General features: G+C 42.9%; 1 protein-coding gene across 1 annotated transcript; it reads left to right on the top strand.

Annotated features, from left to right (window-relative positions):
• The first annotated feature begins 2,485 nt into the window (after positions 1–2,485).
• On the top strand, positions 2,486–3,580 carry LOC138851626 (uncharacterized). The gene is made up of 2 exons (XM_070080929.1): positions 2,486–2,711; positions 2,977–3,580. Exons 1-2 carry the CDS (start codon positions 2,706–2,708, stop codon positions 3,370–3,372), a joined length of 402 nt encoding a protein of 133 aa, XP_069937030.1. The 5' UTR covers positions 2,486–2,705; the 3' UTR covers positions 3,373–3,580.
• Positions 3,581–16,586: the final 13,006 nt, after the last annotated feature.

Here is a 16,586-nt window from a genome sequence, read left to right on the forward strand (position 1 = left end):
AACATTGGACTAAGTATCCCGAGCAAACCACTGGATTAATAATACTAAACTTCATTTAAGGTATTCAATTAGCCCGCGACTGATAAAGATAGACAAGATTAATAATGTAAGAAAGAAAACTAGAAAAAAATGTTAAGATAAAGATATTCCAGCAAAACGAGATTAAAAAAATGCAGTTTCAGCCTCTGAAAGACTAAATGGAAGTTGCAATACTGAATAATGGAAAAAAATAAAAACTCTATACGAAACTTTGGGGCACTTGGATAAGTGGCAGTAACTGGTCACAGCCTTCATAGAAGAGTCACATAAAGGAGCAGATATAAAGTGTTAAGTGAAAGTGGAACACATCGCTAAGGTGACGAGGATCCTGGCATTAAATTAACTGTGAATTACAAGTAGCTGACAAGACCTTTACAATGGTTTTCCTTTTGTCAGAAATATATAATTTATATAGTGAAGATGGGTGAGTGGGAATCTTGGCTGGATTTATAGACTGATCAGTGCGGAGCTGATTGCTGGATTGATCACTGGCAAGATGACCTGTATTGATCATTGATATCTTGATCATTGATTATTTCTGGTTTGATTCTTGTTAGGTTGATCACTGCCGAGCTCTTCATAGGTACTTAACTAGTGAAGGGATCATCATTGCTTGGTTCACTATTGCTAGGTTCATCGGTGATGCATTGATCAGTGCTTGGTTAATTAGCACTTTATCATTGCTTGGTGTATTAGTGCCGAGTTTATCATTGCTTGGTGTATCAGTGCCGAGTTTATCATTGCTTGGTGTATCAGTGCCGAGTTTGTCATTGATTGGTGTATCAGTGTCGAGTTTATCATTGCTTGGTGTATTAGTGCCGAGTTTATCATTGCTTGGTGTATTAGTGCCGAGTTTATCATTGCTTGGTGTATCAGTGCCGAGTTTGTCATTGATTGGTGTATCAGTGTCGAGTTTATCATTGCTTGGTGTATCAGTGCCGAGTTTATCACTGCTGTGTTAACTAGATCTGGAGCATCAAAGTCCCACATAATCATCACTGTCTGACTCAGTTCCAGGATATTTGGACATGTTGATCAAATTTTATCATATTAATAATATTTCCAAGTCAAGGAGGAGAAATATCAGTGTTTTAGTGGGACAAAAGTCACTGTTCTCCATGTACTTTAAACCGTTTTTTCAAGGGAGTTAAACCTATATACATGAGAAGAGTCAGCCATCAAGAAATGGGCTACCGCTTTTTCTCATCTGAAAAGAGTAAGCAGCTGAAGATGTTTTGCCAGGTGTATGTCTCGCCCAAAACAGGTAGCACAGGTCTAACTTCTCAGGGCAAAAATTTAAGGTATACTTATCAGTCTCAAAACAGAGAGACTCATCAGGAAAGGAACGGATTTGCACCATTGAAAAGTCTTATCTCAAGTTGATGGAGAGGAATTAGCAAGTTCAACGGGCAACAGCTGGCTGGGTACTAGGTCCAGCAGTACCGCCAGGGTACTGCTGGAGACCACTTTAACACTGTCTACAACCTATACAACATCCACTTTGATTTTCTTTATTTTAGGGGCAATACCCTCAGCTTAATAATTAATTTAGTTATTACATAAATTATTACTGTATAAAAGATTCATCAATATTCTCACAGTTTACACAAATGCAGTATTTCAGGCACGTTCCTGTCTTTGAACTTTTCGCTCAGAATATTGGTCTATGTAATAACAAGAGAATGTTTCTTGAGGTTAACTACAAAGTTGGTGTTTGTTAATGGAAGATTATGATTAAATCTAGGCTGTGTATGTCCTAGTTTTCCATTTTTAATGAAGAAATTGGGTTATTAATTTCTAAATTATGACTCGTAAATATCTCTTCTGATGCCTCCTTGATATAATTTATGTTGTAAATATGACTCTTAAAAATGACGGTAAATTATGATAAATCTTGAAGATAATGGAAGGATTTGCAGTTAAAAATCTGTTTTTATATGTTGTTTTATATGAAATTATTATACTTTATTGATTTACATAAATCCATAACATTTTATGGAGAATTTTCAATATTTACTGGACAATACTGAGCCTCGTTATTTATACCGTATTTATAAAAATTATCTCCTTACTAAAGTTGGAGTGGTCACTTGTGGCACTGGCACTGGCACTCTAGGCACTTCCTCCCAAGAAATATACTACCTGGGCAAGAAGATTAGAAGAGAAAGAATATATTTCTACCTTTTAAACTACAATAAACTTATTTTTATTTGCAGAGTAAATTATTTTGTCTGAGGTGAAGCTTTTATTTTTATTCAGAACTGTACTTAGCTGAAGAGACTCAGGGAAGGCTTGTGATTGGTTGGAACTAAAGAACGGGAAGCTGGCCGCGCGGGGCACGGAGTATGACACGCGCCAAAAACACGTAATTAAGACCGAATTTTTTCGGCCTCGCTCGACTTTGTCGTGCGAGGCCGAAAAAATTCGGTCTTAATTACGTGTTTTTGGCGCGTGTCATACTCCGTGCCCCGCGCGGCCAGCTTCCCGTTCTTTAGTTCCAACCAATCACAAGCCTTCCCTGAGTCTCTTCAGCTAAGTACAGTTCGCTTCTGCCGCCTTCCCATTGGTTGAGAGATCAAAATATAAACACTGGTGGCTTGGCTTCGCCCACACACGCATTTTTCCCTCCACCCTTACTAATCTACTCTTGGATTATACATTCTACAATGTCGGTAAGTACTGATTGTTGTGTTTAGTGCTTACATGAATAGTTTAGGCATATTTTGATATATACCTAAAGTCCGTGTGAAGCATAATATGAGTGTAGCATGCAGTTGAAAAAAGTGCAAGCATTTTAGACCGAATTATTTCGGTCTTGCGCGAGTTTCCGGGAATGTCCAATTTTAGTCAAATAAATATTTATAAGAAATTTTCAATTGCATATATGAACTCTGTAGTGGTCTGGATTTATACAGGAGGTTTCTATTGTCCTTCCAGTTCCATGAGAGGCTGTTTTATGGGGAGCAGTCGACCAGCAGGTCGAGGTATGTCTGCGTTTCTGAAGACAGTGACTCGGAACCAGAGGTAGACGAACCAGAATTGCTGGATAGTGGTGATGAATACTTGCCACCGGATGCACAGGATGCAGAGGTGTCAAGTGATGATGAGGAGGAAGAAAGGGAAGAAAGGCCAGCCAAAAAGCAGAAAGTAATGAGGAAAAAGAGAACTTTTAGGATTGAGGAATACCCGGATGAGGAAGAGATCCATGAGAATATTGCTCTTCAAGTTTCATCTCAGTGGACCGTAGATGACATTCAAAATGATCCTTTGCCGGCATATGAACATGAAAAGCCTCTTGCAATTAGGTCTCCATATGAGTATTGCAAGGTCTAAAGGACAAAACCTTAGAGGCAGCATCCTAAGAACAACTCCAAGACCTTCACCAACTAATTCACCATGTACTTCCAATTGTGTTGGCATAGTGAAACCTGGGAGGGGAAAACGTACAGAAATGCCTGATGACAGTGTTAGGAAAGACCTTAGTCTAAAGCACTTCCCAATGGCAGGGCAAAGGCCGTTTACTTGCAAGTATTGCAGCAACACGAAGAAACCGGTAACATCGTCATTCATGTGTAGTGTATGCAAAGTAAATCTGTGCATAAAGACTGATAGAAATTGTTTCTCAGACTTCCATCTTTCCATTTAGCAATATAGAATCATTGGTCTTCCAAATGAATCTCAGGAATATAGGGATTGAAACTTGCATCACTTTGCAATTTGGCATTGTTGATATTTGCTTCCTTTTTATATTTTTGTAACAATTAAAAAATGTTTTGATACAAGTTCCATTTATGTTTTTTATATTGTCTGTTTGTATATTAAATTTAAAAAAATTTTTTGGTGTGTTTTATTAACAATTGCAAGTTTGCAACATAAAATTCTTTAATCCCTTTGTCGGGCACAGCCGAATATTTTCGGTCTTCGGAGATTAGCAATTGCTCGAAAACTAACCATCAGAAATCAATTTATATGGGATCAGTGACCTTGTATTGAGTTACTCTATCCACCATAGGGAGTTCAGTTCGAATTTCAAATTTTCGGACCCCTTGCGCGACGAAGGGTGTCCACTGGTAAATCAAAACCCGATAAGAGTAGCAACAGGAAACAGAAGCTACGCATATAAAGCCATACGAGAATAGACATAAAGTATATATCACACACACACACACATATATACACACACACATATACACACACACACACGTACGTGGGTATGTAAGTGCGACGTGGTCACATACTTGCGTAAGTAGTTCAGGCCAATGAAGTGAGCTAAATATCCGGCCCAAGTTAGGGTTCTGCTTTACTTCCACTAGTGAACCCCGTCCCTATGTGAGCATGTCTTCTACTGCTCCATCTCTTCACTTCTTCCCGTGGCCACAATATTAGATTGATCATGTCTGCTGTGAAGACGAAACGCCTATCAGAGCAGATACTGAGGTGGTGTTTGTGTCTTGTTAAACATCACTTAACAAAACCACTCTAATACTACCACTGCAGTTCAATGATTATCACCACCACTAGCATCACCGCCACCACCACTCCTCTCAATAGCATCACCACCAGCATCACCACCACCACAAGCACCATTAACACCATTACCATTACTAGCAACGTGCAGTGCCATCACCACTTCCAGCACTCGCACCATCACAATGCCACAACATAAAGTACTGTCATCTTTAACACAATACTCACCACCACAATACCCCTAACCATTATTTACCATTATTATACCTGCCGACCACTACAGCAATACAACAATAACTACCACAGTACCCTCCAGACACTATAAGATAGCCACAATAATCAACACAATATCACTACCACAATTCTCTCACAAACCCGTATGGATGTGAACATGGTCGGGAGGGTGATCAATGCGTCTTAACACATCCAGTAAGACTTAAGCATTAACCAAGATAATTTACACACACAACTCATCAGAACATTTACAGAGGTGAGCACAAATTACACATGTCAACATCTTCACAAGATGAACTTACATTAAATACTACACATGTGATTATTTACAATGGTGAACACATATTACACAACAACGATAAAAATGTTTATAAGTGTCAACAAATTTCAGAGATAAATAATTTACTAGTACATTATTTACAGATGAGACGACAGTCATTGTCTGAGTAAATAAGAACAATTCTCAGACGAAAGTTGAATTTAATATTGCTCAAACAGGAGGGAGGGAGGGAAGGAGGAAGATGTAGAGGGAGGGAGGGAAGGAGGAAGATGTAGAGGGAGGGAGGGAAGGAGGAAGATGTAGAGGGAGGGAGGGAAGGAGGAAGATGTAGAGAGAGGGAGGGAAGGAGGAAGATGTAGAGGGAGGGAGGGAAGGAGGAAGATGTAGAGGGAGGGAGGGAAGGAGGAAGATGTAGAGGGAGGGAGGGAAGGAGGAAGATATAGAGGGAAGAATAGTAGAGGAAGATGGGTAAGGAGGGAGAGAAGGTAAGAGGGATGAGTGCAGGGTGAGACGGATGGTAGAAAGAAGGTAAATATGGAAGGAAGGAGGTAAATAGTGAGTAAGGAAAGATTATGACGAAGTACACGAAGATGGAGGGAAGGACTGAAGGAGAGAGGCAAGTGGTGAGGGAAGGGAAGAGGGCAGGTGGGAAGTGGGAAGGGAAGAGAGGTAAGAGAGAGGAGTGGAGGGAGGGAAAGGATGATAAAGTATGAGAGAGAGAGACAAGGTGATAAGAACGTGTCCTATTGACGGAGAGTATGTTGGAAGACACGACGGGAGGAAACGAACGTAAAAGAGAAACAGAGGAGCTAAAGTAAGAGTAAAGAATGGAAGGAAGGATGAAGGAATAGCTCAATACAGAAGGAGAAAAGTAAAACTGAGGTAGATGGAGAGGACTGGAATATAAAATGAGCACTGAGGAATAAAGGGGAGCTAGGGCAGGAACAAAGAAAAGAGTAGAGAGGGACAGAACATAGGAAAGTGATTGGTAGGATGGGAGTGATGGAAGGAAGGATGGAGGTTAAGAGAAAATAGAATGGAATGAGGGAAGAATGTTTACACAGGAGGGACGAAGGATAAATGAGAGGTTGGAAGAGATGAAGGAAAGGTATATGGGAGGAATAAGTAGGATATAGATAAGAAAGGGAAGACCTGATGATGGAAAAGGTAAAAAAAATGAGGGAGAAACTTAATGATGGAAGGAGAGAGGAAAAGAGGGATGGACGGTGGAAGAGAGTGATAGAGAGGAGAAAATAAAGTGAGAGAGGCTGGAAAATAGAGACAAGTTTTCAAAAAAATTAGTGAATTATTTCCACCGGTATCAACAGGTGGAAATAATTCAGTAAGGGAGGGAAGGAAGAGAGGGAGGTAGGGAGGGAAGGGAAGGGAGGGAGGGAGGGAGGGATCGACGGAGGGAAAGAAAAGAGAAAGAAATACAGAGATGGGGAGATGAGACAGACAGACAGAGAGAGAGAGAGAGAGAGTAGGAATGGAAGGTAGAAGATTCAGAATGGGAGGGATAAAAGGAGAAAAGAAACTGAAAAGGAGATAGGTTAAAAGGCATTCAAGGGATGAAGAAGAGAGAGATAAGGAAGGAGAAAGCGACATAGAGAAGTAGGGAGAGAACAGAGGAAGGAGGGGGGAGGGAGGGAGGGAGGGAGGGAGGGAGAGAGGGAAGGAGGGAGCAGAGGAGGAGGAGGAGTTGCACTGCTCATCAAAAACCGGTGGGGATTTGAGGAAATGGAAAGAATAGATGGAATGGGCGATAGGGTCTACATAGAAGGAACAATCCAGTCTGAGGGCCAAAAGTGTTAATTGCAGTAATATACAACCCACCGCAGAACTGCAAAGGTCAAGAGAAGAACACGAAGAGAACAACAGAGCAATGGTCGACACACTAGACGAGGCGACCAGAAGAGCTCACATGTGTAGAGCAAATTTACTAGTTATTGGTGATTTCATTTCCTCAATAAAGATACCCAAGAGTTGCACATGTGTCTAATTTATCAACGTGTCGGTTCTCTGAACCATTCATCTACAATCCTGTCAGACACTGCAACTTCTTGGGATCTTAATACTTGGGAATTCTTCGCTTGCCTAACCCTTGGGCACGACCTACTTCCACATTGAACAAATGCGACACCACCTACGACTGCTGCACTTCTCCTGCCTACGGTTTATAAGCTGCTTCTCCGTACATATGCCGTATTCTATTCAAGATTGATGGACAGACCACATCGACTCAAGATTGAGAGACTGATTACCTCACTCTCCTCCTGTTCTTTAAGATTCTCCTTTGTATGGACTTATGAAGCCACTGTGTGGCGAAACGTTTCCTCGATAAAGATACCCAAGAGTTGCACATGTGTCTAATTTATCATCAGTGAAGGAGATACGTTGAATTGTCGGCCACTGAGTGTCTTCATTGCGGTGTCGTCCATGTGTTCTGATGCTTCATTGTCGTCAGTACAGAAGACAATAAAGGAGTCCTCCAGAGAGTGAATTGCTGTGAATTGCACCTGCAAGCAAGTCCGTACAGCGGCAGCAAGGGCTAGTTTGGTGGAGTCATTTACGACTCCACTGGATGATTTAATCTTTACACGATACGAAAGCATCGCGAAAGAGTAAAGATGATGGTGTGTAGGTTACAAATTCCCCTCCCCGACGGGGATCGAAGAGATACTTCTTGAGGTTGAGCGACTGTGACTTACCAGTAGCAAGGTGAATCGTACTGTGTGTTATGTGACGCACTTTGTAATGACTTAAAAAGTCAGATCCTATTTTAACATTTCGTTAACAAATATTTGATGTTTTAAAAGCCTAATAATGACATAGTTGAATTACAATTTAAATGAACTCTATCACCGACTATGTTTTTGTTCAACTTAGTATATTTGAAACTGTTCAAGTTAAATCCACTGTTTATAGAATCATAGCATTTAACAAAAGTATTTTTTTTATATTTGTAAAGAATATTTGTTATGAATATAATTCCCTTTAATATCAGCAGTATAATAAATTTTGATGTGACTCACCGTTGACGTGATATGACTGAAAAAATTTTTCAGCCGCGATTATTTTTAAATATTGAACTTCAGAGACCAAATATACAATGGCTCTAAAACCAAAAATGTTCACTAATATACCGAAACTGTGCAATGTTTCACACTTTCATCACAAAAGTCACAATTTAACGAAAACAAGAACACAAAAGTACCACATCAGGAGCACCAGATTATTTATCAGTTAAGTATTAAAACACATGTTTAAGAATGAACACTGACTGTTATGATGTAATGAACACTGACTGTTAGGATGTAATGAACACTGACTGTTAGGATGTAATGAACACTGACTGTTAGGATGTAATGAACACTGACTGTTAGGATGTAATGAACACTGACTGTTAGGATGTAATGAACACTGACTGTTAGGATGTAATGAACACTGACTGTTAGGATGTAATGAACACTGACTGTTAGGATGTAATGAACACTGACTGTTAGGATGTAATGAACACTGACTGTTAGGATGTAATGAACACTGACTGTTAGGATGTAATGAACACTGACTGTTAGGATGTAATGAACACTGACTGTTAGGATGTAATGAACACTGACTGTTAGGATGTAATGAACACTGTTCCTACAGTGAACGTATTACCGTCACCAGACGATTTTTAAGTCACTCAAAGAGCATAAAAAAACTGCCAAGAATCACTTTCAGGAAACATTAACAGGGCGAACTGCCGGGAGGATCTGTCAAGAAACCCAGAATAATGTCAAGAAGCCCAGAGTACTGTCAAGAAGCCCAGAGTACTGTCAAGAAGCCCAGAGTACTGTCCAAGAAGCCCAGAGTACTGTCAAGAAGCCCAGAGTACTGTCCAAGAAGCCCAGAGTACTGTCAAGAAGCCCAGAGTACTGTCAAGAAGCCCAGAGTACTGTCAAGAAGCCCAGAGTACTGTCAAGAAGCCCAGAGTACTGTCAGGAAACCAGAGAACTATACAGAAGCACAGAGTAGTGTCAAGAAACCTAGAGAAGTGTCAAGAAGCCCAGAGTAGTGTCAAGAAGCCCAGAGTACTGTCAAGAAGCCCAGAGTACTGTCCAAGAAGCCCAGAGTACTGTCAAGAAGCCCGGAGTACTGTCAAGAAGCCCAGAGTACTGTCAAGAAGCCCAGAGTACTGTCAAGAAGCCCAGAGTACTGTCAAGAAGCCCAGAGTACTGTCAAGAAGCCCAGAGTACTGTCAGGAAACCAGAGAACTATACAGAAGCACAGAGTACTGTCAAGAAACCTAGAGAAGTGTCAAGAAGCCCAGAGTAGTGTCAAGAAACCTAGAGAAGTGTAAAGAATTCCAGAGTACTGTCATGAAGCCCAGAGTACTGCCATGAAGCCCAGAGTACTGTCAAGAAACCCAGAGTACTGTAAGGAAACCTAGAGAAGTGTAAAGAAGCGCATTTGTCATGTGACACTTTAAGCCAAATTTCTGGATTTTTCGAGTGAATTTGGTTCATGATCAAATTACATAGCCGTCGCGCGCCCGCACAAGAATAGTAAAAATTACGAAAATTCAGCCTAGCCTCATCTTGCAACAGCCTGCGCTTCCTGCAATAACATTTGCATTCGTCATGCATCCAACCCACAAATATTTACGAAACAAATTTAATAGCACCCAGTCTGCTATATTTGTACTATGAGGGGAAGGGGTACGGGAAGGGAAGAGGAGGGGTGTAGGTACAGGAAGGGAAGAAGAGGGGAGTAGGTACAGGAAGGGAAGAATAGGGGAGTAGGTACGGAAAGGAAAGAGGAAGGGAGTAGGTACGAGAAGGGTAGGAGGGGTGTACGTAGGAGAAGGGAAAAAGAGGGGAGTAGGTACGGGAAGGGAAGAGGGTATTGGTACTGGCAGGGAACAGGAGGGATATTGGTACTGGCAGGGAACAGGAGGGATATTGGTACTGTCAGGGAACAGGAGGGGTGTAGGTACGGCACGGAAAGAGGAGGGGTGTTGGTACTAGAAGGGTAAAGGAGGGGTGAATATAGAAGTTGGGGAAGAACGAGTAGTAGGAAGAGAATAGGAGGGGAGGAGGAAGAGAAGGGAGACGAAGAAAATGGAGGGAGAGGGGAACAGGAGGATGACCAGGAAAAAGAAGGAACAGAATAAGGTGCAAGAAGAACAGGACTACGACTAGGAGGAGGATGTAATGAAAAAGCCATGAATGCTAATGCTTGAGGTTATCTCTACTGAGAGTGCCTCCTCATCCTGTCTGGACTATAAACTTCCTGTGTTGCTTTTATAATAAGAATAAAGACAGGCTCACCCGCTCTCTCTCTCTCTCTCTCTCTAAAAAAAAAAAAAAAGAAAAAAAGAGGTGGAGAGGCTGCTTAGTGAACTAGATACCTGGAGACATCTCTCCATGGGCTCAGAGAGGGAACAGAGGCAGTGTGTGTGCCACTAACAAGAATCTTCGACATATTTGTCAAAACAGGGCGACTACCTTAGGTGTGGAAGACAGCAAATGTAGTACCAATTGTCTAGAAAGCAGACAGAGCGGCAGCATTAAACTACATATCAGTGTCACCGACATTTATAGGATGTCGACTCATGGAAAATATTATCAAGAGAAGAGTGGTGGAGCACCTTGAAGCATAATGAGCTTATACACGATAACCAGCATGGTTACAAACCTGACTGGTGGTTTAGCACAATGTAACAGAAATAAGACAAGAGAGGGAGGGGGAGAGAGAGAGGGAGGGAGAGAGAGAGAGAGAGAGAGAGAGAGAGAGAGAGAGAGAGAGAGAGAGAGAGAGAGAGAGAGAGAGAGAGTGGGTGGGTAGACCGTATTTTCTTGGACTGTAAGAATGCTTTCGACAGTTCCACACAAGAGATTATTGCAAAAGCTAGAAGAGCAGGCAAGAATTACAGGGAAGACACTCCAATAGACCACGGGATATTTGACAGGAAAGAAACAGCAAGTGATGGTACGTAACAAGGTGTCAGTAGTGGGCCCATGTGTCGAGCGGGGTTACACAAGGCCAGTTCTAGGGTCGATGCTGCTTTGGTATTATGTGAATGACATGACGGAAGGGATAGTCAGAGGTGTCCCTGTCCGCAGACAATGTGACGCTAACGCGAGGAATTCAAGCAGACGGCGATCAGGTATGACTACAAAGGAATCTGGACAGGCTGCAAGCCTCGTTCAACAATTGGCTGCTTGTTTTCAACCCCACCAAGTGCAAAGGTTTGCAGCCAAAGGCTGCAAACCAGAATCAAGAGGACAGGTGGAAGCTGAGGATACAGGTGAGCCATAGTGATGCAAGGAAGTGGTGGATGGAAAATGGGGTGACTCGAAAGAGGCAGTGGTAGAGGAAAACTCAATACACAGCTTCAAGAGGAGATATGATTACGACAGAGACAGAAGATAATGCTTATCAAGGTGGTTTTGGAGTAGGGACCAGGAGCTAAATCTTGACCCTGAGTACAAATCAGGGAGGGGGCGCGCGCGCACACACACACACACACACACACACACACACACACACACACAGTAGCAAGGGACAGCTGATCAGGAAAGACAGTTCACTGAGAATAGAAGTTTCAGATATGACAGGGACTGAAGGCAAGAACATGTCAATGGAAGGAAATAAAATGCCTCAGAGGACACAGATGGAGAATCAGTGGGAGGAGGAAAGGGCGAGGTCAGTTTTTGTGTACGGGCTCCAAGAAGCCAAGGGGGCCAACTTTGAAGAAATAAAACAGGAGGAGAAAAAAATGATTGAAGGCATTATGAAAATAGGGGAGGGCAATATGACCCAGGTGACAAATTTTCAGAGAATTGGGTGGTTTGCGAGTGGAAGGATACGGCCTGTCAGAGTAACTTTCAAGGAAGAATCAGTTCGAACCAGGATTCTGCAAGAGAAAGCAAGACTGAGGGACAAAGAGGGGTACCAGAGAGTATACCTCGACCGCGACAGAACACAAGAAGAAAGGACTACACTGAAAGAGAGGGTACAGAGACGCAAGGAGGAACGGGAAGCAATGAAAATGAGCAGGACCCAGACACAGGAGGAAGGGCAAACACACCCCACAGAATCTCCCACAAAAAGACTCCACCCGCGACATTCCCAACGCAACTGAGCAACCTATACTACAACCCACTCACTGTTCCCTCTACCACCAACCCCCATATCACAAACCTCACCCCAACAGCTGTCCCTTATGGGCATTCTGACCCCACCCCCATCAACACAAACCCCACCTACACCACAGCCCCATATAGGCCCCCACCAAGGCTCTCCCTCCCCCAACCCCAATATTCTTGCATGACCACAATGATAGAAAAGAAACTAAAGGTTTGGTACACAAACGCGGATGGAATAACGAATAAACATGAGGAGTGGAATGAAAGAATCAGTGAAAAATCCCCAGACATCATAGCAGTCACAGAAACAAAACTCGCTGAGACAATAACAGACACAATCTTCCCAACGGGATATCAGATCCTGAGGAAAGATAGAAGGAGTAGAGGGGGAGGAGGGGTTGCACTGCTCATAAAACACCGATGGGGATTTGAGGAAATGGAAGGCATGGACATGATTGGAGAAAGAGACTACATTGTAGGTACAATTCAGTCCGGAGAACATAAAGTAGTCATTGGAGTGATGTATAACCCACCACAGAACTGCAGGAGGCCAAGAGAGGAGTACGAAGAAAACAACAGGGTGATGGTGGACACACTGGCTGAGGTGGCAAGAAGAGCTCACTCGAGCAGAGCAAAGTTACTGGTAATGGGCGATTTCAACCACAGGGAGATCGACTGGGAAAACCTGGAGCCACATGGGGGTCCCGAAACATGGAGAGCCAAGATGATGGATGTGGTACTTGAAAACCTCATGCATCAACATGTCAGGGACACAACCAGAGAGAGAGGGGAGGATGAGCCAGCAAGACTGGATCTTGTGTTCACCCTGAGCAGTTCGGACATTGAGGACATCACTTACGAGAGGCCCCTTGGAGCTAGCGATCATGTGGTGCTGAGTTTTGACTATATAGTAGAGTTACAAGTGGAGAAGGTAACAGGAACTGAAGGGGACAGGCCAAACTATAAAAGGGGGGACTACACAGGTATGAGAAACTTCCTGCAGGAGGTTCAGTGGGACAGAGAAATGGTAGGAAAATCAGTAAACGAGATGATGGAATATGTGGCAACAAAGTGCAAGGAGGCAGAGGAAAGTTTTGTTCCCAAGGGAAACAGAAATAATAGGAAGACCAAAACGAGTCCTTGGTTTACCCGAAGGTGTAGGGAGGCAAAAACTAAGTGCAACAGAGAATGGAAAAGGTACAGGAGGCATAGGACCCAGGAAAACAAGGAGATTAGTAGAAGAGCCAGAAACGAGTATGCACAGATAAGGAGGGAGGCCCAGCGACAGTATGAAAACGACATAGCATCGAAAGTCAAATCTGACCCGAAACTGTTGTATAGCCACATTAGGAGGAAGACAACAGTCAAGGACCAGGTGATAAGGCTGAGGAAAGAAGGTGGAGAACTCACAAGAAACGATCAAGAGGTATGTGAGGAGCTCAACACGAGATTTAAGGAAGTATTTACAGTAGAGACAGGAAGGACTCTGGGGGGACAGACCAGATGGGGACACCAGCAAGGAATACACCAACAAGTGTTGGACGACATACATACAGATGAGGAGGAGGTGAAGAAACTGCTAAGGGACATCGATACCTCAAAGGCAATGGGACCGGACAACATCTCCCCGTGGGTCCTTAGAGAGGGAGCAGATATGTTGTGCGTGCCACTTGCCACAATCTTCAACACATCCCTGGAAACTGGGCAACTACCTGAGGTATGGAAGACGGCAAATGTAGTTCCCATTTTTAAAAAAGGAGACAGAAAAGAGGCACTAAACTATAGACCTGTGTCATTGACGTGTATAGTATGCAAAATTATGGAGAAGATTGTCAGGAGGAGAGTGGTGGAGCACCTGGAACGGAACAGGAGTATAAATGCCAACCAGCACGGATTCACGGAAGGCAAATCCTGTGTCACAAACCTTCTGGAGTTTTACGATAAAATAACAGAAGTAAGACAAGAGAGAGAGGGGTGGGTTGATTGCATCTTCTTGGACTGCAAGAAGGCCTTTGACACAGTTCCTCACAAGAGATTAGTGCAGAAGCTAGAGCATCAGGCGCATATAACAGGAAGGGCACTGCAATGGATCAGAGAATACCTGACAGGGAGGCAACAACGAGTCATGGTACGTAATGATGTATCACAGTGGGCACCTGTGACGAGCGGGGTCCCACAGGGGTCGGTCCTAGGACCAGTGCTATTTTTGGTATATGTGAACGACATGACGGAAGGGTTGGATTCAGAAGTGTCCCTGTTTGCAGATGATGTGAAGTTAATGAGGAGAATTAAATCTGATGAAGACCAGGCAGGACTTCAAAGAGACCTGGACAGACTGGACACCTGGTCCAGCAAATGGCTTCTCGAATTTAATCCTGCCAAATGCAAAGTCATGAAGATAGGGGAAGGGCACAGAAGACCCCAGACAGAGTATAGGCTAGGTGGCCAAAGACTGCAAACCTCACTCAAGGAGAAAGATCTTGGGGTGAGTATAACACCGAGCATGTCTCCGGAAGCACACATCAATCAGATAACTGCTGCAGCATATGGGCGCCTGGCAAACCTGAGAACAGCTTTCCGATACCTTAGTAAGGAATCATTCAAGACACTGTACACCGTGTATGTCAGGCCCATACTGGAGTATGCAGCACCTGTTTGGAACCCGCACTTGATAAAGCACGTCAAGAAACTAGAGAAAGTACAAAGGTTTGCGACAAGGTTAGTTCCAGAGCTAAGGGGAATGTCCTATGAAGAAAGATTAAGGGAAATCGGCCTGACGACACTGGAGGACAGGAGGGTCAGGGGAGACATGATAACGACATATAAAATACTGCGTGGAATAGACAAGGTGGACAAAGACAGGATGTTCCAGGGAGGGGACACAGAAACAAGAGGCCACAATTGGAAGTTGAAGACACAAATGAGTCAGAGAGATAGTAGGAAGTATTTCTTCAGTCATAGAGTTGTAAGGCAGTGGAATAGCCTAGAAAATGACGTAGTGGAGGCAGGAACCATACACAGTTTTAAGACGAGGTTTGATAAAGCTCATGGAGCGGGGAGAGAGAGGGCCCAGTAGCAACCGGTGAAGAGGCGGGGCCAGGAGCTAGGACTCGACCCCTGCAACCACAAATAGGTGAGTACAAATAGGTGAGTACACACACACACACACACACACACACACACACACACACACACACACACACACACACACAGTAATCCAAAGAAGAGCAAAGAAACAAAAATAAGGGATAAATAAGATAGGACTGGGTGCAATACATATATCTGATAAGACCTTGAAGGATAAATTGTGAGAACACGAGTAAAAAAAATTATTCTCTCTCAGAGTAGACTAGAATGAGTAAATTGAAGAAAAATTATTGAGGAAATAAAATTTACGACTGAAATGCTGAGAGATACGAAGAGAAAATAAAAAGGTTCAGAAGAAAATCAGAGGTAACGTAGAAAGTATAGTAATAATGAAACAAATAGCAGTAACAGTGTATTCTACAAGGGACAAGGGAAAAAAATCATTAGCACTGATAAGAGAGGCGCGCAACGAGTAGAAAAAATAAGATAAAGGGGGAGTTTCCCAATAATCTACAGACTAAATGGACGAATACTGGTTAGTAAGGGAAAGGGGAAGAGGAAGAACGTGAGATTATATCGATTACTGAGTGAAAAGGAGTTTAGAAGGAACTTGAAGCAGATGGAAAACTTAAGAGATTTCGTAAGTTCTCCCGGCTGAATCATCACCTAACCAACAAATCTTGTGGTAACAGGAACCTTGACAAAATATCTTATAAGAGAAAGCATTCCACTGGGTTCAAGAAATTATCTTGAATATCAGGAGTGACACAACAGAAATATAGGGAGAAAAGTTCAGGTATCATGTAAAGTATCGTAATTTATAGGATAGAGAACCAACAGGAATTGTATTAGGAGGGAGTGTCCAGACACGTTCACTCCAACTCCATCTTTCAGCAACCCCACATCCTTAACTCTCTCTCTCACTCTCACTATCACACTCTCACTCTCTCACTATCACTATCACACTCTCACTCTCTCACTCTCACTCTCTCACTCTCACTCTCTCACTATCACTATCACACTCTCACTCTCTCACTATCACACTCTCACTATCACACTCTCACTATCACTCTCTCACTATCACTCTCTCTCACTATCACTCTCTCTCACTATCACTCTCTCTCACTATCACTCTCTCTCACTATCACTCTCTCTCACTATCACTCTCTCTCACTATCACTCTCTCTCACTATCACTCTCTCTCACTATCACTCTCTCTCACTATCACTCTCTCTCACTATCACTCTCTCTCATTCACTCTCATTCTCTCTCATTCACTCTCTCTCATTCACTCTCTCTCATTCACTCTCTCTCATTCACTCTCTCTCATTCACTCTCTCTCA

Source organism: Cherax quadricarinatus, unplaced genomic scaffold (assembly GCF_038502225.1).
Source record: "Cherax quadricarinatus isolate ZL_2023a unplaced genomic scaffold, ASM3850222v1 Contig1273, whole genome shotgun sequence".
NCBI lineage: Eukaryota > Metazoa > Arthropoda > Malacostraca > Decapoda > Parastacidae > Cherax > Cherax quadricarinatus.